Source organism: Stereum hirsutum (assembly GCF_000264905.1).
Source record: "Stereum hirsutum FP-91666 SS1 unplaced genomic scaffold STEHIscaffold_12, whole genome shotgun sequence".
Taxonomy (NCBI): Eukaryota; Fungi; Basidiomycota; class Agaricomycetes; order Russulales; family Stereaceae; genus Stereum; species Stereum hirsutum.
Genome location: NW_006763142.1, coordinates 548,660 through 571,104, shown reverse-complemented (window position 1 = coordinate 571,104; position 22,445 = coordinate 548,660). Strand labels below are relative to the sequence as shown.

General features: G+C 50.4%; 7 protein-coding genes across 7 annotated transcripts; 2 read left to right on the top strand and 5 right to left on the bottom strand.

Annotated features, from left to right (window-relative positions):
• Positions 1 to 892: 892 nt before the first annotated feature.
• Positions 893 to 3,063, top strand: STEHIDRAFT_132960 (uncharacterized protein; the record flags this gene model as incomplete). Its single annotated transcript, XM_007306914.1, has 10 exons — positions 893 to 1,084; positions 1,144 to 1,199; positions 1,286 to 1,500; positions 1,561 to 1,842; positions 1,907 to 1,965; positions 2,023 to 2,062; positions 2,119 to 2,300; positions 2,386 to 2,573; positions 2,712 to 2,850; positions 2,983 to 3,063. The coding sequence occupies 10 exons, from the start codon at positions 893 to 895 to the stop codon at positions 3,061 to 3,063; spliced, it is 1,434 nt and encodes a 477-aa protein (XP_007306976.1).
• Positions 3,064 to 3,213: 150 nt separating this feature from the next.
• On the bottom strand, positions 3,214 to 5,612 carry STEHIDRAFT_62415 (cytochrome P450; the record flags this gene model as incomplete). The annotated part of the gene is made up of 12 exons (XM_007306742.1): positions 3,214 to 3,283; positions 3,344 to 3,476; positions 3,538 to 3,657; positions 3,709 to 3,728; positions 3,795 to 3,876; positions 3,939 to 4,128; positions 4,274 to 4,378; positions 4,440 to 4,555; positions 4,616 to 4,764; positions 4,831 to 5,030; positions 5,209 to 5,333; positions 5,414 to 5,612. The coding sequence occupies 12 exons, from the start codon at positions 5,610 to 5,612 to the stop codon at positions 3,214 to 3,216; spliced, it is 1,509 nt and encodes a 502-aa protein (XP_007306804.1).
• Positions 5,613 to 8,174: 2,562 nt separating this feature from the next.
• Positions 8,175 to 9,509, bottom strand: STEHIDRAFT_61886 (transaldolase; the record flags this gene model as incomplete). Its single annotated transcript, XM_007306695.1, has 6 exons — positions 8,175 to 8,465; positions 8,526 to 8,666; positions 8,760 to 9,074; positions 9,138 to 9,278; positions 9,339 to 9,361; positions 9,440 to 9,509. 6 exons carry the CDS (start codon positions 9,507 to 9,509, stop codon positions 8,175 to 8,177), a joined length of 981 nt encoding a protein of 326 aa, XP_007306757.1.
• A 1,314-nt stretch (positions 9,510 to 10,823) lies between these two features.
• On the top strand, positions 10,824 to 12,862 carry STEHIDRAFT_170305 (uncharacterized protein; the record flags this gene model as incomplete). Its single annotated transcript, XM_007306913.1, has 3 exons — positions 10,824 to 10,916; positions 10,982 to 12,168; positions 12,227 to 12,862. The coding sequence occupies exons 1-3, from the start codon at positions 10,892 to 10,894 to the stop codon at positions 12,860 to 12,862; spliced, it is 1,848 nt and encodes a 615-aa protein (XP_007306975.1). The 5' UTR covers positions 10,824 to 10,891.
• A 365-nt stretch (positions 12,863 to 13,227) lies between these two features.
• On the bottom strand, positions 13,228 to 14,278 carry STEHIDRAFT_159453 (thioredoxin-like protein; the record flags this gene model as incomplete). Its single annotated transcript, XM_007306912.1, has 5 exons — positions 13,228 to 13,282; positions 13,384 to 13,541; positions 13,614 to 13,735; positions 13,859 to 14,111; positions 14,201 to 14,278. The coding sequence occupies 5 exons, from the start codon at positions 14,276 to 14,278 to the stop codon at positions 13,228 to 13,230; spliced, it is 666 nt and encodes a 221-aa protein (XP_007306974.1).
• Positions 14,279 to 14,738: 460 nt separating this feature from the next.
• On the bottom strand, positions 14,739 to 16,527 carry STEHIDRAFT_170303 (thioredoxin-like protein). Its single transcript, XM_007306911.1, has 6 exons — positions 16,001 to 16,527; positions 15,733 to 15,895; positions 15,409 to 15,530; positions 15,312 to 15,339; positions 15,089 to 15,218; positions 14,739 to 15,021 (listed from the first exon to the last, which is right to left on the bottom strand). Exons 1-6 carry the CDS (start codon positions 16,310 to 16,312, stop codon positions 14,964 to 14,966), a joined length of 813 nt encoding a protein of 270 aa, XP_007306973.1. The 5' UTR covers positions 16,313 to 16,527; the 3' UTR covers positions 14,739 to 14,963.
• A 231-nt stretch (positions 16,528 to 16,758) lies between these two features.
• On the bottom strand, positions 16,759 to 22,174 carry STEHIDRAFT_170302 (uncharacterized protein; the record flags this gene model as incomplete). The annotated part of the gene is made up of 12 exons (XM_007306910.1): positions 16,759 to 17,239; positions 17,303 to 17,725; positions 17,788 to 17,896; positions 17,968 to 19,122; positions 19,201 to 19,457; positions 19,543 to 19,611; positions 19,665 to 19,778; positions 19,850 to 20,568; positions 20,625 to 20,781; positions 20,838 to 20,957; positions 21,125 to 21,268; positions 21,704 to 22,174. 11 exons carry the CDS (start codon positions 22,172 to 22,174, stop codon positions 17,330 to 17,332), a joined length of 3,711 nt encoding a protein of 1,236 aa, XP_007306972.1. The 3' UTR covers positions 16,759 to 17,239; positions 17,303 to 17,329.
• Positions 22,175 to 22,445: the final 271 nt, after the last annotated feature.

Here is a 22,445-nt window from a genome sequence, read left to right as displayed (position 1 = left end):
TCCTGACTGCAACCTTCCAATGCCTACGCACTGGCAGTCTCCAACTTCCTTCCTTCCTTCCTTCCTTCCAAGATATCGCAGATATATATCCTTGTTTGTCATGATTCATGGCGTATTATGCATCATGATATATATACTGTGAAACTCGTTATGAGTTGCGATGTGGATGGCCGCTCGGACTAGGCGAGGGTATCAAGGTGATGCATAAATGATATCAAATGATTCGTGAGGACGAGACTGTTCAACAACGCCCAGTTGGACATGTCATAGTGCTGAAATCCCGAGCCACCTTCACGAGCAGGTCTGAACTGCACATGCCGAGCTCTCCGAACATCGCATCCAGGACAGTCTCATCATACCGGTCAAGTCGACACCATGCAATCGTTTCAAAAATTCTGTCAACTACCAAACTCGAGGTTGTTCCAAGAGATTACGAGCACGGCGTAGGCCAAGATAACCGTAGAGAGTACTAGGTAAGTTGCGAGCTATTGTTGTTGGCTACGTGCAAGCTGCGTGCTTGACGGTGTGTCTGACTGAGCCTCAGTGAGGCAGCGGCCCGAAGCCTCCCGAAGCGCAAAACAGATCAGGCTGGGTTAGGGTTTCCTCTCAGGTAAGTGTAGGTGGCGCGGGGTGGCACCCAATGAACCTCACCACCACCATGCTACAGCAGGCTACAGCGTCACGAGGATCCTGGTGCTACAAGCGGCGATATGGTCTCCTTTTCAAGAAGTCATTGTTCTATTCTCTACTGGACCGCAATGCTCTTATCAGACGCCGTGCTGTCATTTCTCGGCTCGTAGAATTCTATATGCCCCTTGAGATGTCTCGATAAGTATTGTTCTGCAGCCTGCATCGATGCTTCTCCGCGTTAGATCCTAGGCACTGCGGCACCATGTCATTCGCATTGAAAAGGACACGGACGGTGGAGTATGACCCTAGAGATATTGGGGAGTCTCGGAGACTGGTCAGAGGTGAGGATGAGGAATACGACTCTTCGGATACATCAAGCGACTACGGCGTCTCGGAGCATATTAACCTGGAGAGGGTGCATGATGTGCAATTTCGGACGTGCTCCTGGCAGAAGGTGAGAACTCTCTATCGTAGTTGAGCATGAATAGAGGCCTGACGCGTGTTTTTACCCAGACGGCTGGACTTCTGTTCTCAGAATATATATCTCTGGCTGTATTAACATTTCCATGGTGCGCGTCCACACTCGCGTCATCGGGCAGCTCCAGGCTCGCTCGGACATGTCGCTGACGAAATTTTTACCCTGTATGCTGTACAGGGCGTTTTCTATCGTTGGCATCGTCCCAGGAGTGATAATGACCGTCATCTGTGCCGCCAGTGTCCAGTATACATCTCTGATATTGTGGCGCCTCTGCTTGAAGCACCCAGAGATCAGAGACGGCTGCGACGTAGCCTTGGTGATCTTTGGAGGATCCAGGTTTGCGTATCACTTCACATCCGTCATGTTCATCTTGTGTAACGTGTTCATACAAGGTCAGTCTCACAATCATATTCAATATCTCGACGCGTGCTTTATTCCCAACCTTGCTTCAGCAATCCACTGCTTAATCGGCGCAGAACTCTTGAATACCCTGTCCGGGTCCTCTGCGTGTACCGTTGCTTTTTCTGCCATCACCGCCGCTGTCTGTTTCGTCTTCAGCCTCCCGCGGACTTTGGACCAACTGAGCTGGTTTGGGATATTCAGCGCTATGATGATGACTATCGCCGGTTTGCTTGTTGTCGTCTTTTCTGCAACACAGGACCAGCCAGTCGGATTCACTGGTGAAGCCCCTACCGTCACATTGTGGCCACTTTCGGGAACGACGTATGTTTATGGTAAGCTTGGTTTTACCTATTTCATGTGAACTGGCTCGTTGATCTAACCGCTTTACACCTACAGCGATGTCAGCCTTCCTCAATATCAGCTACGCTCTTGTTGGGCAGATTACTCTGCCTACCGTACGTCTCCGTACTGATCTAGCTATAAAAGACCCTTATATGATGACCCTTCTCCAGTTCATAGCGGAAATGGAAAACCCTAACGATTTTCCGAAAGGTATCTTTTACTTCCTCTCCTCAACTCGGTATCCAGAACCTGACGATGTTGTCCAGCACTCTGGGCCTGTACGATCTCCGAAGTCGTGCTCTTCTCCCTTACAGGCATCATAGTTTACAACTACACCGGGAACCAGTACATTGTTTCGCCTGCGTTAGGCTCTCTTCAGCCCGCCTTCAAGAAGATCGCCTTTTGCTTTACGATCCCGACGATCATATACATTGGTGCTTTGTATTCGGTGAGCTTCTTCGTGATTTTATTATCTGATGTTCTCATTTTTCTCGTTCATATCGCCTTACCTACGTTCTTGTCCCGAACATCAGTCAGTCACGGCTCGCTTCGTGTTTTTCCGCATTTTTCATGATTCAGAGCATAAACATGCCAACACAGTACAAGCTTGGACGACGTGGACGGGTATCATTGCCGTTACCTGGATCATCGCGTTCGTCATCGCAGAAGCGATACCCTTCTTCTCTGACCTACTCAGTCTCATGAGCTCGCTCTTCGGTGAGTTCGAGAATCCTTACATCTTTTCACCTCGCACGAACTCCGGTTAATCTGACTTGTACACCAGATGGACTGTTTGGGTGTGTTACGTCCACATACTCTTGTCTCACTGGATGTTACTGAAATTTTCGTTTGAACCCAGGTTCATATTTTGGGGCATGTCATACCTTGTTCTCTATCCGAGAGGTTCAAGATGGTCAAGCCCACTTCGCAAGGCTGAAACTATGTTGAATTATTTCCTTATCGTCTTCGGGTTTTACATCACCGGTGCAGGAACATATGTACGTTCACTGCTCACTTGTCCGCTTACTATGTCGTGTCTCTCAGCATGAACGCTGAGTCGCTTTCTGAACGATTTCTTGTCATGGAATTTGTGCTGATTCTGTTTACTTCCGGGCTTTCTCATTGAATAGGTCTCGGTCTTGTCTATCGTCGAAAAGTACAAAGCAGGAGACGTCGGCAAGCCGTTCACCTGCAAATCGAACGCGCTGTGACGACACATACAACATAATGGTTTCGCATAGTGATAGTCTAAGTAAATTTTGCCTCGTGCACGACTTTGTGGTGCGGATTGAAGTCTGCAATCTCCACAGATATATCATTTCTGCCGTGCAGTAACAGACTGATTCACGGCTGCGTATTCTTCAGGCCATGATCAAGGCTGCATGCTTAGGAGAACGCGGTCTTATTGAACACTTGAAAGGCAAGGGTTGCCTATGAGATGCCCCTGTGATCAGTCTGAGACACATAAATTCAAGTACACTGACAACTTACGTGACGATCCCCGAGGTGTATTCTCCCGATGGCTCGATGTGAACTCCTTTCTCGTCGACAGCTTTTCGGATGTCAAAGCAGGAAAGGATCGAGACCATAGCGATCCACATCGATGACATGGCCATGTGGCGCGCTATATATTGATGATCAGACTAGTACTTGTACAGAATCGTAGAGGTGTCGTTGTTACTGACCAGGACAAATACGTCGACCAAAGCCGAATGCTGCAGTCGCGGGGTCTTTGACTTCCGGATTGAGCTTTCCGTCCTTCAAAAAACGGTCAGGATTGAATCGCTCTGGTTCAGGATATTCGACTGTAAAACCCAAAGGTTAGATGTGAGTCATGCAATGAAGGTGAACCATACTTGGGTCATGCAATATTGCCCTAATTGATATCGATAAATGAGTGCCCCAGTATCGAATAAGATAGTTGTAGAAGAAGAGGACGAACCATACATTCACCAACACGACCGACCCTGCGGGCATGTGATATCCTTTGTAGACATCATCCGCCGTAAGCTCGCGGAGACCAGCTGCATAGAATATACCAACAGTAAGATCAATGTCGTACAGTAATAAATACGAGATACCATACCACAGGGAGCCACAGGGCTGAATCTCAGGATTTCTTTAAGAAGTGCTGTCACATAGGGCAACGAATTTTCGTCGTCGAAGGAGGGGAGTCTATCGCTCCCCACAAAGTCGTCTATCTCACGCTGTGCCCTTTCCTGTATATCTGGACGGCGCGTCATCTCTAGGAAGAATGACTGCAAAGATGATACAGTCTACTAGTATTCACTGAATGTGAGGGAACAAATCGGTATGTAACTGGTATTACGTGCCGTGTCGGATCCCCCTAAACCAACATCATGTCATCTAGTGATGAGACGAATCTAGTAAGGGCAACGCACCGATGTACATGGACCCCACTGCCTTCTGTAAGTCAAGCTCCATGCTTGCACGGTCTTGGCCATCCTCCGCCTCGATAGCTTCAAGCCCATGAGATGTAACGGAGGGTATGGCAGAAGAAGAAGACTGGGGATCCAGAGAATGTGGTCAACACAATGCACGAGTCAACGTAGTTCAAATTACGGACCATGGACTTCTTTGCCATATCAAAAGACTTGTTGAGCACGTCGTTCATGTGGAGTCTCCATGCAACTGCCAATCGTTTGAAGTTCGCAAAAGGAAACCAAGGAGGTACGTAGCGTACTGAACAGAGGGAAAAAGTTGTTTGACCGCAGATTTGTACAGAGCAGGTGATGTGCGCACGTAATGGTATGAAATCGACCAGGAAGCGGCCAGGAAGCGTCGCCACAATTATTCCTTCCATGGCGCGTTCAGCTGTGACAATGAGAGGGTCGTTACTAGAATGGACTTCGATCCCATAGGCAAGAAGCAGTATTAAGTATCCGGCAAAGCTAAGTGGGCCCGGTTCAGCGATAGTTAAAAGAGTAAAATGAGGTGACGGAGAGAACAGGCTTTACTGCTTGATGTGTGCCTCGAATTTCTGAGGGGAGTGCAGAAGGTTTCGTAACATCATGCGTGATCCGGCAAGCTCGTGCGGTCTAAAGTGGGCGATAGTGCTTCGGCTGAACTCTTGGTGAAAAATCTTCCGCTGTCGTCTCCAGGCATCACCTGAGAAGGTCATAGATATTGTGAGCAACAAGATCCTGGTTGAGCACATCTTAAGTACACTCACCATAGGGAAGGAAGGGCGTGGACCATTCCCATCCTATCCTGCACCAAGAATCAATATGCCTCAAGCTCAAAGCGAGTTGCAGGAAACTTACATTTCATTTAGCATGATAAGACGTGGTCTAATTATACTCACATCAGTATCGAAAATATTAGACCACTTGTACCAAGGTAAACACTGGCCTGCTCGAATAGATCGAAGATCGTTTCTCAAGTAGCTCAATTGCTGCATCTGCGGTATCGAGAACCAAGATTGGCAAGCCTGCAGCTGAGAAATATATAACATCGGATTCTACGTATTGCAGAAGGGGAGAATTGCTGTGTTGTCAGCATTAGACGACCAGGAAGGAAGAGGATGGGGTATCAACTTACTGTACTTCGTGCTCCAGAGGTGAAACACCTCCGCCCGATTGTGAATGGGTACTTGAAATAGGTTGGCTATGATTGGCCATCTGGGAGGACCGGGGGGCAAGGGGAGACGATGCCTTGTGCGTAGATAGTTGAGTAGAGTAATAGTGGTTAGTCCGATAGAAAGTAGAGTCAGAAAAACGCCGACGGTATACAAAGGCATGGCGGGCAACTCAAGGGGAAGAGACAGGTACGTTGTCATTTTATAGGCTCGAGCAGTTATAGGATCGTGAGGCCCGGCGAGCAGAAACCAAGCAATACCACCAAATACAGCATGGAGCTAAACTTCACATTGGCACAACTGCATGGAAGGATCTGTTTTGGGCCATGAAACGAAGCATATCTGAGCCACGTGTCTTTCTTAGTACGAGCAAGCAGGGAAAGAAAAACTCTGCAGAAGAGCGCAAGCCGTTACTAGAAAGGTCTGGCATATGAAAAAGGGCGTCGTTAACAATAGAATGTCTAGTGCGGTAACTAATTTTGGCAGCGTCTTCCGTGTAAAAGCCATGAGAATCGTCGGAATGAGTGCCGCACCGGGTAGCACTTTGTTCAGAACCAGAATGACTTCAAATATGGCTATTCAGAGCTAGCCTCTATGATCAAGGCCGCAAGGGGAGCGTGGCTCTATCAAGCACTCGAAAGGTAAAGGTCGGCTGAAACGGAAATCAGTGTTGAAGTTGCGATACCAAATTTATAGCCTTGCAATGCTGACTCACACGAGGATACCTGACGTATATTCTCCTGATGGTTCAATGACGGCTCCTTGCTCGTCGACTGCTTTTCGAATATTGAGACAAGCGAGGATCGGGGCGATGGCAACCCACATCGAAGACATCGCCATTTATTTTTATTTTTATTTATTTTTATTTTTAAATCAACTGTATTTGTATAGCGCCGCCATAAAGGCGAGGGGCGCTTTGTGCGTACCTAAGTAAGTACATGCAGGAGTGGGGTCTGAGACACCTCAGCAGTCACCACACTGTAAAATCCGAACTCTAACATTCAGCCGTCGATAGAAGTCTCGGAGCTTAGCTTGTGCTCCGAAGAAGAATTAAAAGAAAAGAAAAGGAAGGAGAAAAAAGAAAGAAAACCCGTCCATCATAGCTCCATGTCGTCAGCTCCCGCCCTCTCCTTCCTCTTCCCCTTCTTCCCCGACATCGCCATCTGTCGCGCTATCCGTGACTGTCAGTATTCAGCAATGACTCGCTAGTAGCTGTGAGCGCTATGCTGACATAACGTCCTTGGGTTATAGGTGTGGCTTTCGCCAAGGGGAGCTGAGATCCTGAATGAAACACCGGGAGTCGATTTTTTTTAAGGGAGGCGAGGGGTGAACTAACTAACTGTAATTAATATTTAAATGATTTAAATAATATTTCTGAGCCAATCAGAAGAATCTCCGCTCTTTATTTCTTTTGGGGAATGAAGTATAAGTGATCTATAATCAGTCTATCATTCAATCTGCACTTGAATTAGGCTAGGTTATGTTCGCCGTTGACGTCGATCTTCCCCTACCCTAGCCTAGGCTAGGTTATGTTCGCCGTTGACGTCGATCTTCCCCTACCCTAGCCTAGGCTAGGTTATGTTCGCCGTTGACGTCGATCTTCCCCTGCCCTAGCCTCTGAGCCCAAACCTTACGCTTCTATATTTCCATGATGCATGGCTGCTCAATCACACTCAATTTACCAGTCTGAGCTTTGCGTAAGACTGCCCAACGGCGAAACTCTTAATTATTTCACTCTAGTTTTGACCCAGTCATCAACATTTTGCCCACAAAATGGTTCTATAATAATACAATTAGCATCAGCACATGATACCTATATCGCTCACAGCCCAATGTATTATTTTGGCGATTTTTTGGCGATTTTCTGGGTGGGGTCCAAAAAATTTTTAAGTGGCCCGACGGCCTAACTAACTAACCAGGTCCCGGTTATTCATTATATTTGTCAGCTCCCCTTGGCTTTCGCTAGCGCATGCGCTCCCGGGGAATATGGATGTTGAACGTTAGTACCTAGTGATGGTACTACGTACGGTCGGAAGGGAATGACGAAGGCAGACTAAGAGGGTTCCCGGGCCCAAGTCGAGCCATACGGAATGCCAGTTTGATACCGTACTAGAACGTTTTGCTGACTGGACCAATCAGTGGTAACACCTGGTCCAAATCGTGATTCGCGGCCAACATCCTAATCGAGTATTCATGTATAACCCCTTGGAACGAAAACGACCGCTAAATTTAGCGTGAGGCGGCTGAAAAGCTGAAGAAAGCGCCCCGGGGCCACAGTAACGCCACACCAGACCGTGCCTATCCTGGCGTCGAAATTTGCGAGGCGTGCACGTTCGTATCCACCTTCTCTACTGACTTGACTTCATAGCTTCATACCCTTCACCCTACGATACATGAGGAACGCGGAGTGATCGATAACAGATGTATCACACGGTGATTCGCCCGTTTATGGTTCGTGAATGGACGTTCACCAAACATTTCCGGAGTCCAGAGCCATCCGTACGATCCAACAGTGCAAGAAACAGAACAAAGAAAGTCTATATGGTAGCCGATTCCTTTGCTTTTTCCGAATTACATGAACAATTGCTTTTTATCTTCTCTGCCTGCGTACTCGCACACCCACACGAAAGAAAAACGTCTACGAGCATACAAATTCGTACCGTCATCATCGTCTCCGCCACTCAACCGCCCGTCCCAATCATGAAGAATCACCGTCAGAGGCGCTTAAGCCTTGGAGAGCTTCTCCTTGAGAACGTTCTTGAGCGTGACACCATCCTCGGCGAACTTCTTGATACCTTCGTGGAGCTTGTCGAAGGCCATCGAGTCCTGGAGGAGTGCCCAGCGGAACTCGGGCTCGTTGTCGATGTAGGAGACCTTCTCCAGAGGCTCGCCCTGAGCGGCGGTCTGCGCGTTGAGCTTCTTGGGGACCTGCTCTGTCGACTTCTTGAGCTCTTCGAGGAGGGGTGGGGCGATGGTGAGGAAGTCAACGCCAGCGAGGGCCTTGATCTCGCCGACCTATCAATTCAAGCCTATCAGATGATGAAGTGCGAATAGATATGAGGAAATGGGACGCACGTTACGGAAAGAAGCACCCATGACGATGGTCTTGTATTGGTGCTGCTTGTAGTAGTTGAAGATCTTCTTCACGGATTGGACACCGGGGTCCTCATCGCCCTGGTAGTCCTTGCCAGTGCTCTTCTTGTACCAATCGAGGATCTACAGGATATAAAAAGTGATCGGAGGTTAGGATCCGACGCTGTCGGAGCGAAAGCTACATTATGATGCAATCGGACGGAGTGAGCCACTTACACGTCCGACGAATGGCGAGATGAGCGTGACGCCAGCCTCAGCGCAAGCAACGGCCTGACCGAAGCCGAAAAGAAGAGTCAAGTTGCAGTGGATGTTGTCCTCCTTCTCGAGTTCACGGGCGGCTTGGATGCCCTCCCATGTCGAAGCGATCTTGATGAGGATACGCTCCTTCTTGATGCCGATGGAGTCGTAGAGGGCGATGAGCTCCTTGGCCTTGGCCTTGGTGCCCTCCTTATCGAAGGAAAGACGCGCATCGACCTCGGTGGAGACACGGCCAGGGATGAGAGCGAGGATTTCCTTGCCGAACTCGACGAGCTGGGTAGAGGGTAGCACGGACAGGGGTTAAAGCGAGGAGATGGTGAGAGACGATATACTTACGAGACGGTCGATAGCAAGGTTGGCCTGCTCATCAATGTTAGATGACTTCTCCTTGGCATACTTCACAGCGACATCAACCAAGCGAGCATATTGCGGCTTGTTGACGGCCGCAAGGATGAGAGATGGGTTGGTGGTAGCATCCTATCGAAAGTATCCGCCGTCAATTGGGGCTTCATCGATACCACGAACATTTCAGCGCACCTGGGGTTTGTAGACATCGATGGCTGCAGAGCGTCAAGATACGTCAGCAAATTCCGAACTGTACCTCTCCGGTTTCATCCATACAACGGAAGAGGACTTACACTCGAAGTCTCCTGAATCGGAGACGACGACGGTGCCGGTCTGCTTGAGATAATCGAGGGAAGTAGTCATGATGTACTGTTTCCAAGGTATAAACAATGAGCTGGGCGTCGTAGAAGCAGAGAAAAATGGGTAGACGGACGTTGTGGATGATGGTGGTAATGCGCAAAGGAGATGATGTCGTTGTGTGGCTGAGAAATAATCGTGATCTGCTTATCATTTATACCGGCCCGGCATTACGCGTGGAAAGATATTGCCACAATTGGCTCCAACTTCCCCCCTCGGCGCTCTCGTGCGACAGCACCGACCAATCCTCGACTTGTTCCCAACACTCGTCTTTTCTTTTGCTGGTCTCGATGGGTAAGTGACAAGGCTTGAGAAGGGTTCCAGGGTCTTGGGAGCCCGATATGGCTATGTCGACCTTGTTATTTGCTCTTGCGATTTTCTTCACACTTGCAGCAAACGTGCAGGGGCCCTGACTCGTCGGACGACGGGATTTTGATCAATGACGGGATTGGTTGGGAGCGGTCACGTGAGCTGACGGAGGCAGTCTTCGTAAGTTCGTTCACTTCTCCGTTTTGGTCTCACATTCACCGCTCTGACCGCCGTGTTCTCTTCCGCTCTCCTTGCAATACCCTACGCGACCCCTGGTACATTGAACATACCATCAAGCCAAGCTTTTGGTCTACAGGGTAAGCGCTCTCTTTGCTCTTGCTCTAGAGTCAAGACTTTATCCTTCGTGATACCGTTCGAACTTCGGGGTTAGCATCTGAGTCCTCAGAGTTCGAATTAATGGTGGTTAGGCAACGTTTCGTTGCGTGACCTCTCGTAAACAGAAACACCGTACAATAATACTGTACGACTCAAGTACGACTTGCGATATCCTACTACATACATAAACCCGTGTTCGAAGTGTCGGGGCAACCAGCATTGAACCTCGATGCTCAGAGCCAGGCAAGGTTCAAATCAGAGGGATACACTGGTCATACACAGTCGATTATGGTGTGGATGGGTCTCCTCTGCTCCATGACGAGTACCTCAATTGGCTACACATAGACAGCCTGCCAACATAATAGCTTTTTGGCCGAACGCATGCCGGTCGGCCTGCTCTGCGCCATTGCTCCGCCGCCGTTTTCACACGTGTACTTGTTCTGAGCCTACAAACAGGTATTATTGAGGTTCGGTTCGCTCTTTAACGCAAATGTTATTCGATGCATGCATATAGGGGACTGTCGGAATGTACAGTATAGAAACGAATGGTGACCATTCTGATCAATGGATGGGCCCAATAAGGAAACACCTTTCCTCTATGTAGTCATCCAACTGACAAAATCTTCCCGTCACAGTTCTTGTTGTTTTCGGTCGTGCGACCGCGCTCGGAAATACCCGCCTGCTCTTGCGACCTGCCACCATCATCGCACAACAGCGGATTGCTCCCTCTGTTTAATATCAAGATGTCGGCTCAAAACCTGTACTTCAGTGAGTCCATATATCAAAAGTGTTCTTATTCCATGCGAGGTTACTGACCTACCGTCTGATTTTAGCGCCACAACGCATGCGAGGCTCACGATCCTTAAAACACATACCCAACGAGATATACCTCGAAATCTTTGACCTCCTTCGACCTGGACCATTCAGCTCTTTCTCTATCGAAGAACACAAAGCCATTCTTTCGAAACTGATGCTTGTGTGCCATTTCTTTCGGGACGTCTGTGCTCCTCGCCGATACAGCTCACTGCAAATCAAAGGCTCGCAAAAGCGCCACGTCGACTTCTGCGATGCGGTCCGAAAGTCTCCTCGTCAGATACCCGACACGATATTGGCGCACGTCAAGGAGTTTTGTTTCTCGGACTGGTTGCCGCCGACGAGGGAGCATAAATGGGTCGTGCAAGGCTTGCTCAAGGTCTACTCAACCACTATCGACAAGCTCCCGAACGTGACCTCTATCTCTTTGGTTTGCGTGTCCGTCGATTCTGCCTTTTTCGACGCGGTATCCGAGATGCAGAACCTTCGCGAAGTCGAGTTCACCAAATGCGCTTTCCAGCCTCTCAGCGGAAAGCAACCGGCGAAAATGAAGAAAGCATCACTTTTGACCAAATTCGCGGTCATCGAGGGCTATGACTTCGAGACGTATCTCCCCCGCTTCAAAGCACTCGCATCCTCGCCTTCCCTGACCAGCTTCACGACTACACATAATTCCGTTGCCAAAGCCGTCCTGAAAGGAACCACACCTCTCGATAATCTCAAAGCGCTGTCTATGCCATACGATAACATTGACAACGCCTTGACCACAGATGTCATCTCCCGTGCACGCAACCTCGAGTCTCTTTCCTTCCCCTTCGCGCAAGATCCCGCCACGCTGGTGAAAGAGCGACCACCCATAAAAACCCAATTTTTGTGCGTTCCACCTTCCGCCCTTCACAAGCTCAGAAAGCTACAATGCCCTAGTTGGTTGGTGGAGGATTTCGTGGTCGATAGGCCGATGGTGCCAGAACTAGAAATCTCTGCGGAACTGGCTGTGGGTCGGGCATGCATGAATGACCACGATGCGTATGCGACCCCAAGGATTCTTGATGCGTTGAGGGACTCCACGAAACATATACGCTCGCTTGCCATCGGAGTAAATGCGCTTGCACACAAAAATGAGGACAAGGCGAAGGGATTTTGTGTCGGGGATCTGGAGAGCTTAGAAACTCTGAAGCTCTACGTCTCACGCAGATGGGACTTCAGCGTGAGCCTGACAACTTCTATTCTCATGCTCCATATTGACCCAATTTTCACCATCCTAGGATCTTCGATCAAATCTATTGAGTCCTTCGAGGCCACACATCCACGCCACAGTAGCCAACGTGTCTATCCTGATGGCGCGTCTCAATGTTCGGGACAGCTCGGACGGGGATGTCTACTCTCCCGACGTTTGCAACTTCAACCTCCGTCTCCAACACAAGATGATCACCAAATTCTGGGCCGAAGCGTTCCCCGGCGCGCAAACCATCTCTTTCAACAACTTTTTCATGTGGCAAAAAATACCTCTTTCCGCACCCAAAGCCAGCCCTCGGCCAGTCTCTGGATCGCAATCGAAGGCCCGTTCCGATCCGCGTTCTTTGGCCAAATCCGTATCGAGAATCAGCATAAATGGTGTGGTATCCCATTCGAACCCGACACCTGAACGACGCGACAACTTCGAATGGAGCCCTGTCGCCGTCGGAAGGGCTGTTTTGAAAGAGCGGCTCACGAAGCTGTGCTCGAGCCACGCAGCAGAAGTACAGGACTTTGGTGGATGTTTGGAGGGGCTTTGGGAGGGTGGGCGCAAGGAGATACCGGAGAATGTGAGGGACCTGCTTGGATTGGGCGCCGAAGATGAGGAGGAGTCCGCGACAGAGGAAGAGTCGGTGACTGAGGAAGAGTCTGATGCTGAAGAGTAGAGTGATGGGTGAAGGTTTGAGACGTCCTATTGCTGGCGTTCGTGTCGCCGGCGTAGTGACCATGCTTTGCGGTACTTGTTTTCTTGCAATTTTCGCTATGCTCTGTGTAATTCTTATGTATATATATGAATAATCTTCTCTTGGTCAGATGGTGGAGACAGGACGTTCGACTCCCTCCCTTATCTCGATACCGTTCTTGACGAATCACACATCGGGAGAGCTCTCCAAAGGACGCAGAATGGGCTTCGACAAAACAGTTCCAAGAAATAATCCACAATATGATCCATCCAACCATAGTCACACCCAGCGGTCAGTACCCTCGCCTGATATCCTCTACTCCCTGTTTCAGAGCCAAGAGCAGATCCCTACTTGGCAGCTTCAGCATTATACTTCTTGATGAACTCCAACGCCAACTTCGGGCTACATCCAGTCAGAGTCAGTCAGCATCAGACCACAAAATCCCGTCGCATCGAACCAAAGCGACGGCGACAGCAGGATTCGGAGTTCAAGCAGCAACGCACCTATCGACAGGCTTCACAGGAATCTTCTTATCAATCAACTTCCCCGTCCCTTTCTCGAAAATAAAGTGACTCCTGCCCGTCTTGCCATTCTTACCTGCACCCAGCGCTGTGATGAGGATACGTTCCGGGTCTGAGATGAGGCCGTAAGGCAGGCTTTTCTGTCTCACCAGGAACATCAGTCAATCAAAACCTTTGAACAAGGTGAGGGGTTGAGAAGGGAGAATGCGTACCGACTTCTGCCAGCTCGCCTGTGCGCTCGGTTTGTCCGCGCTGAGACAATAGACGTCGTAATCTATGCCAGTAAAATCTGGATAATTGTCACGGAAGCCGCACGCTTGTGTCGTGCATCCGCCTGTTCACGGTCGAAGTTTATATCGCAAAATATCACAATAATCAGCAATACGTTCACAGCGACGGGGTTTGGAAACTGATGGTGGGCACATCACATCCGTGGATAGAAGCAAGCTGAACGCACTTGTATTCGCCTTCGGAACCAAGAATATGATCACGCCCTTATCAGCGGTCACGCTTGACACGTCGAAGTCTTCGTCCTTCTCATTCTTCAAGACCAGTCCCGCTGGAAGACTGTCGCCGATCTCAATGGGCTTCAGTTTCGTTGCGGCAGTGGCCTCTTCAGAAGGGCCTGGCTCGGAGGTCGAGGGATCGACTTTAGCCTTCTTTTCGACGGGCGCTTTCTTTTCTGCTGCTGGACGCTTTTTGGTTGCGGGCTATACGTGGTTGAAAAAAAAATGGGGAGGATACAGGGAAGTTAGGAAAAGAATGGGGTGGTGCACTGATGGAAGCCTGTCGACGTTACCTTGGGCGCAACAGGCTCTGCCGCAACGGCGTCTGCGCCTTTAGTCAACCGTGATGATCGTCTGGGTCCTTCTGACATAGTGACGCGTATCACAAGAAAAAAAAGGAATATTTTTCGAGGATATTTCAAGAGCTCAAAACCGGAAGAATAACACGACCAGTCGGGAAGGTCGAGTACAGGTTCAACAAAGTGCTGACCCCACAAGCGATGACGAAGAAATTGGTCTAGAGGAAGCGCCTCGTACGTCAGTCGTGCTGCTTCATTGGTCACTAGACGAGGCTGTCATTGAAGGTGAACGGAGTGGGCTTACCCTGTCTGTGCGACAAATGGACGAGGTACTAGAGAAAGAGAACGGACACGTTTGAGCAGGTTCAAGTGGGTTCAGTTGAAAGTTCAACCACGGCCACAGCCGGGTGCGTGTGAATATTTTCGCCACTTAACTGGTTTACTTCACAGCTGTTCTGACTCTCGACGGCTGTTTCTTTTCCCTCTATCTTACATCGGAAAGCTGCTGAATGCCAAGCACTATCATAAAGGCCAATATATTAGAACGACGAAGAGACACCCCATCACACCAACGACGCCGGCGCCTAAATACAGTATGCGCCACCCGGTGGGCCACAACCAAGCCACAGCCCATGTTCCTCGAGCTCGAAGAATTCAATTCTCAAAAATTCTACATTTCACACAACATCACGTAAAGCGTGCAATTATCGTTACAAGACTGCCAAGCGTTCCACCATTCCCTTATGCATACGAAGGATCACAAGCTCGACTTGCTGCTCTCATACTTCTTGATGAACTCCAGGGCGAGCTTGGGGCTATGAAAAAGACCCATGGAATTATATCAGTAAGAAAAAAGGAGGACAATAGAAGTAGATCACGAACCTATCAGTAGGAGTAACGGGGATCTTCTTGTCGATGAGCTTGCCGGTGCCCTTCTCGAAGATGAAGTGGCTCCTGTTCGTCTTGCCGCCTTCGCCAGCTCCGAGGGCGTTGATCAGGATCCTGTCGGGATCTTATCACAGGTCAAAACAGAAATATAGACGTCTCGTCAGCATCATTGTTATTGCATCATCGGCATCAAGTCACTTTGGTAGAGAAGACGTACCGGAGATCAGGGGGTATGGCAGCTTTTGCTAAATGATGCAACACCACCCAGTCAGATCAAGAAGTGATATGGTGAACAGAGAGAGAGGGAGACGAACATCACTCTGCCAGCTGGTCTGCTCAGAGGGAGGGTCGGCGCTCAGGCAGTAGATCTCGTAGTCGATGCCGGTGTATTGAGGGTAACTGTCGCGGAACCCGCAGGCTTGGATGGTGCATCCACCTGATAAAATGATAGGCGAGCCATATCCACCGCACATAGAAAGAGTTGCTATTTTAGTTATCCATGTCTCCAATTCCAGATACTTCGGAACAAGATGGGAATGTTGTCGGTTCGGAGGATATGGAACCGTGCAGATGCGTATAGGTTTGGGTGGTGGATAGGGGCTAACAAGATGCAGGAGAGATGCAGGAGAAGAGCTTACCCGTGTTGACCTTAGGGACAAGGAAGATGATCGCACCCTTCGTCTTCGCAACAGTCGATACATCAAACTCCTCGTCCTTCTCGTTCCTCAGGACGAGAGTGGGCAGCGTGTCGCCAATGTCGATGGGCTTGAGACCGGCAGGGTTCTCCTCAGTTACAACGGGCTGCACGATCAACCAAACCCGAATAGTTACCAGGAACGTAGATATCAGTTCTGTATCCTATCTAGCACAGAATAAAGAGAAAAAGAACAGGACGTAGAGACGCACGTTAGACATGGCTTTGATGGTTGTTGTAGTAAAAGCTCGGAGTTTGGAGTTGAGTGACGCAGCGGACGCGAGTCCAGGTTTATCAGAGGATATGAATCTCGAATTCAGACTCGGGTATCGGTATCGATGGGAATCCTTGTCGAGACGAGCGTGGAGATGGTGGGAGGCAAGACAGAGAGAGCGGGACGGGTCAGTCAGCTTCACGCTCAGTCCCTGGCCAATACGGCTCCTTAGTTGCGCAATCGGCGTCCGGCCGCGAGCCCCATACGTGTCGGACCTTCGCATGATAATATTCATGACGCTCGACGACATTCCCAAGAGGACAAGGGACTACTTTGACAGAAGGGTCTGGATTCGGATGTGTAGTGGTGGTTGTGTGCGCTCGGAGGACTTATGAAGCAAGGCTCAGGGGCCGGGAGGCTGAGGAGAGCCGTGGATGTGAACATTCTTCCGAGAGTGGTGTCAAGACGTGTTCGCTAGTAGGCCCTCACACGTTCCCAAGACCGGGGTAATTGAGCGAAACATTCACCGTTACAAGTAGACGTCGCGAATAGGGAAGAAAAAGGAAGACTGATCTCCCCACGGTACAGTCTCAGCAGGATAGGACGCAACTTGTCAACTCGTCAATGTCACTTACGCGCCTACAGCGCCTAACTCAAGTCACAGCGAAATTTCAGATTAGCAAGTATGATGTTGAGAGAGAATGATAAGTTTAGAATCGACATAAACGAAATGTACTTTCGGATAGTGGTGAGGTTAAAGGAGGAGATCCTGACTGCGTCTGCATGACGAAATACGGAAGTGCACAGTGGGGTCATATTGAAAGAGTGAGGAGAAACCAGCAAACATAGTGAACCATATTCAAAAAAGGAATGAGAACCGTCCACACAGACAGAGAGAACGACAGGACATGCAAATTAAGTGAAGGTGAGAGTGGGTCGAGGATTGGAGAGGAGGAGGGGGGAACCCTTGAAATAGACAAAGACGAATGAAGAGAGGTGGTGATGAACTGGGGTAGCCTGTATTGAACATGCAAGGTATGGCTGTAGATTCCATCGTGCTGGCCGACAACAATTAAGACGGTGACAGGTAAAGTGGTTTGAATCAGACCACCTCGTGCTCTAAGGGTATCTCACACAAAATGAGCAATGAAGATGGAGGGTCACTTTGTTAAAAGAGGTTCGTGGTATCACGACCAAGTCCGTTCGACAATATGTAGGATAGATGGTAGTGGCTCTTCTATTGAGATCATAGGTAAGTCCATTATCAATCCCCCGATGATGGCCAATACGCCACACATACCAGTCAGTTTCCCTTGATCAGCACCCCTCAAGGTCCATCCACGGTCGACCCCGAACTGAAGCTCGCATTCGACGACTTCCTCCTCGGCATATACGGTCTCGGCCCCGTCGTCTGCGTCGGGCTCAACAACGATGGGCTCTCGGTCCCGCTCGCGCTCGACGTTGATATCGGAGAAGTCACGACTGGCGACGTCGTGAACTTCGACGACGAAGTTACATCAGGTGAGGTAGCACTCTTCGGCGTCACGGTGGAGGCCGACGACGACCTCCGAGGAATGTAAGGTCTTGGCGGTGGCTTGGAAGGTTCTTCAGGCTTCGGCGATGGGACTACAGGGGAGGAGGGATGATCTGGAGGCGTGATGTCGGCGCCGAATTCGTCGACGATGGAGCGTGGAGGTGGACGGTCTACCATCGCTTCCAGGAGCTGGATCGGCCGTGTCAGTTGGTTATTGTGGGCCACACAACCAAGTGCATGATACGACATACCTCTATCCGCAACTCCTCGCCTGCGTATTCACCCTCCATCTCTTCCGGCCCTAGAAGCTTGGTGCCCTTCCGGAACACCTCTCCCTCTTCTTCCACCCAACTCTTCGACCTATGATCGCGCCACATCCAGTGATCAGATGCGCCACACACTAAACACCTAGAGCAAAGATAACGACCCACCGATCTGTAGGACTCCTCACCCCTCCCAGTCCAAGCTCACTCTCACCCTCCTCATCCGACTCTAACGCAAATCCAGTCGGACTAAGCACTTTCTCCGGTTCCTCTGGCTCGGGAATCGCTCTACCCTTCCCCTTATCCACCTTTGGCGTCTCGACCTTCGGTTCTCCCTCGTCCTCTGTTTCCGTTTCGGTCTCGGTGTCCTCGCCTGTGGCATGTCCGTTCGCTGTACCGTTCGACGCTAGGACGACATCGCTCGGACTCAAGCCTAGACCAGACGCGGACCCCGAGCCCAACGCAGAGCCAGGGCCACCGCTGCCAGAGGGCGTCGCCACCCTCGATCCCGATCCCGCCTTTTCCATCGATTCTATGTCGTTCAATTCCAATCCTAATCCCTGTAACTTCAGATTCGGCCTCGCCAACCTCGTAGCCTTCGATATCAGATCCGTAAGACCATCGTTAAGCTCCAACATATCCGCCAGGCGCGCCGATTCTGCGGTCGAAGTAGACGTCGAGGAGGTCGTGACGGTGGACAGGGAGCTGATGATGTTCGCGAGAGGGGGCAGAGTCTTCCTCGCGCTGTCGATGAGTTCGATATCGATGTCCGTGGTGGATAGGGATGTTGTCGAGGATATTGTCGAGGAAGAGTTGGAAGAAGAAGATGGGATGGAGGCGAGCATGGATTCGAGTTTGGTCTTGTAGTCTTTCGCTTGGTCTATCAACTCTGTCTCGTTCTGTTCGAATACAGCCCATCCGGCACCACGCACAACACCAGCACCACCAGACGCCGCACCAACACCAACACCAGGCGCGACACCGGAAACATCACGCCCACCAGACACATCGCCACCACCACCGTCACGCGAACCACGCTCATCCGTAAGTAAACGATCCGTATCTGACTTAGGAGAGAGAGAGAAACCAGGAACAGTCCGGACCTTCTTCTGATCATCCTTCTTGATGCTCTTCGCAAGCTCGCTCTCCTCGATCATATTCCACAGACTCTTGCCCTGTGCTCTCCCATTGCCCATCATGGTTGCGCTCGTTGGGGTCCCGACGGTAGATGTCGTCGTGCTCGGTGCGGCGGATGTCGCGTTGGCGCTGCGTTCGGCTTCCTCGGTGTTGCGGACGCAGGTGTTGAGTATGTCGCGACACATCCTGTTCGATAACCACCATTTCCGCGAGATCAGTCAAAGAATGAGATCGAAATAACACTGGGGGGGAAAGAAAACGCACCTTGCCATCGCTTCATCTCCCGGCGGAATATTCAGATCTAAACATCTCATCACATGGTTCGCCTTCAGTCCCGAGTTGAGCGCCATCACGCCCGCCAAATCCAACTGATTCATCGTCAGATCGAGGTGCAGCAGGGATGTCGACTCGGGTAGGAACTCGGCAAGCGCGATGGCCCCCGCAGACGTCATCGATGTGGAGGAGAGGAATAGACGTTTGAGCGCGGTGTTGAGCGTGAAGGCCGTGCGGAGCGATTGGACCTGTTGTGATATTGTGTATTAGAGCGAGTATGGGTGGGTCTGAGGGCGAGGCGAGACGAGTTAGAGAGTGGAGAAGAGGACGTACACCGTCGAAGCCAGGGCCACAACACGGGTTCTTACTGAGATCGAGCGTCTCGAGACAAGAGTTGTATTTCTAAGGCCAAATTCAACGATCCAAACAGGTGTTGAAACGGTGAAGAGACGCACCAAAGCCTCCGCGATGCTGACTAAACCCTGCATGTCCAGCTTGTTCTCGCTCAGGTTCAGGACCTTCAGGGTTCGGTTCCGCTTCAAAACCTGTGCGATATATGTGATGCCGCCCTACATATCGAAGATCAAAGAGGCCATGTAAGCCAATATGGCTAACAAAGAACGAAGATGAGATCACGCACCCGGATATCATTTCCTCTCAAATCGAGCGTCCTCAGCGCACCCAACCTCGGCAACGCATCCAACGCCCTAACCTTATCCAACAACGCCGCGCTCGGTCCATGAGACGACGGAGACCCCGTGGCCGCCCCCTGTTGTCCTCTACCAGCGCCAACTCCCTCTCCAGCAGCACCAGCACCGGACTGAGAGTTCGGTGGCACGGGATGCCTCATCGTCACCCCACCCTGCTGCGAGCTCGTGATAAGCGGTATATGTTGTCCCGTAGGCGATAAAGGATTAACGGTCGGGGCGACTGCTCTTCGTGATCGAGGAATATAGGGTGTATATGTAGTTTGAGGATGTGTAGATGGGTGTTTTGGAGGTGGTGGGAGGGGTCCTGAGCGTGTTGGAGGTGGTAGTAATGATGATTTGGAGGTGGCCATGGAGGTTGAGGAGGAATTGCTGGAAGATATGGAGAGGGAGAGCGTGGAGATGAGGCTCTGTGGCGAAGAGGCATGACTGTCGGATACGGTGGACGGTAGCGCGGAGGAAGGCATGGGGGGTGACATGGGAGGTGTTGAAGGCGCAGAAGAGGTGGGAGAGAAGCCTGTGTTGGCACCTAGACCGGGGACGACGTCGGGATAGTCTCTGATCATGAGCGCAATGGCGACTGCTCCTGAGGCGTTGATGCGGTTATGTCGAAGTGAGATGTTGCGCAGGGAGGACGTTCGGACGACATGGGCTGAACAAAATAACGGATAAGCCGTTAACTCTGCTCGCTCTGCAGGAAAGACGCACCAAGCGCTTCGAGTACTGTAGCTCGTAATTGACAATCGTCGAGCTTAAGAGAGGAGAGGCCTACTTCAGGGGCTTGAGGAAGGGCGGCGGAGATGTAGTCGATCGCCTTCTTGTCTAATGTATTCTGGGAGAGGTCCAGGAACTGCAAGCTTTTCGACTGTCGGCTAGATGTCAAGGATTTTGTTGAGTGTCAAAAGCGGTGAGACGACATACTTTGGAAATAAAAGCAGCGAGGATACGAAATGCGGGAGCTTTTAGCCGTCGATTCGAAGCAACCGACAGGAAAAGGAGGGAATTGGGGATGAGGAGTGCGTGGAGGATCGGTTTAAGTATCTGGAAAATAATCAGTTAGCGAAAGGATTATATGTCTGCAACAAGGCGAAAAGTCCGTAGATACAATCGCCTCCCTTGCTAGTGCTTCGGTACAAGCACACATGGGTTGTATTACCCTGACTTTATCGCCTGACAGTATATACGTATAATACAGACAAAGCACTCACCCGATCATCCAAATCACACTCCCGAAATGTCAATCTCCGAAGGCCCCATTCGATGGTGAAGACATCGGAGAGCACAGCGGCTGAAACTGGTGTCAGTTGTACACCCGATAGATCCAATGTTCGAGGATTTGTCCCTGACGCATTCTAAAACAGATGATGAAAGATTAAGAGATGTCTGACCAAATTGGATAGGATGAGAGAAAATCGAGATGTGTTCGGGTCCGGATAGCAAAGAATACATTCAACTGCGCAACTTGTGTTCGACAAGTCAAGAGGTCATCTCGGTTCGAGTATCCTCGTATCCACCGCGAACACATACATTCCACTGGCAAGCACCGTGATTCAGGAAATCCCGCCAGGCGTTCGCGCACAGATGGCAACCGGATCCAATGAACAAAACATGAAGGCCTCATTCGATGGCGGTCAATTAGCACTAGATAATGACCATGGTATATCATACTGCCTACTGGCTATCCTTTCGTGTCGTTTTATCGGTAAGCGATGAGCCGGTCGACGTACGCAACAGCGTCCGAAGTATGGTCGTGCCCCAGATATTAAACCATGAAATGAAGCCCGCACCTTAAAAGCAGCCGAAATCTCTGGACTCGGCTGGTCATCCCTGCTCGTCGAACACTCCCTATAGAACGACTCGACCTTATCCATCGACCACCACTCGTCCGTCTCTCCGCTCGACGATGCCGACGGACTGCCCCTGACAACCCTCCGCCGCCTCTCCATCTCCCTCTGCTCGATGCTTTTCTTCTCCTCCTTCAGCGTCGGCATCGATGGTGGGTTCGCCGACGATATTGGGTACACCGTCACGAGCTCCGGGAGGATAAAATGTGCGCGTTTGAGCGTCTTGGATTCATCGCCGGACGTCGCGCTGGCCTGGGCCTGGGCTGGTGTGGGGAGAAACTTGGAGAATCGGGAAAAGAAGGATTGCTGGGTTGGAGGAGGCCGCTTGAGGATGGAGCGGCCTGGGGTGGGGATCGTCACGGCCGACGACGAAGGCGCATAGGAAGACGTTGGGCTCGGCGACGCCATGGCCATTATGAACGAGCCGGTCTGACGCTGCGTCTTCGCCAACGAAGCTGTTTAAACAACACGCCGTGGGAAAGTGTGGCACAGCGACCTTGCGGTGCTTATACGCAATTCTCATACTTAGTACTGGGTCGAAAACATTATAAGCTAATCGTGTATATGAAGATAAATATGTAAGGTATTGCCAGTATTACGCGGGTAGGAGAATGGAGTCTATAAATACGAAAACACGGACACAGCTGTATAACCTACTCGCAGTATGATGATAGCAATTCGAAAG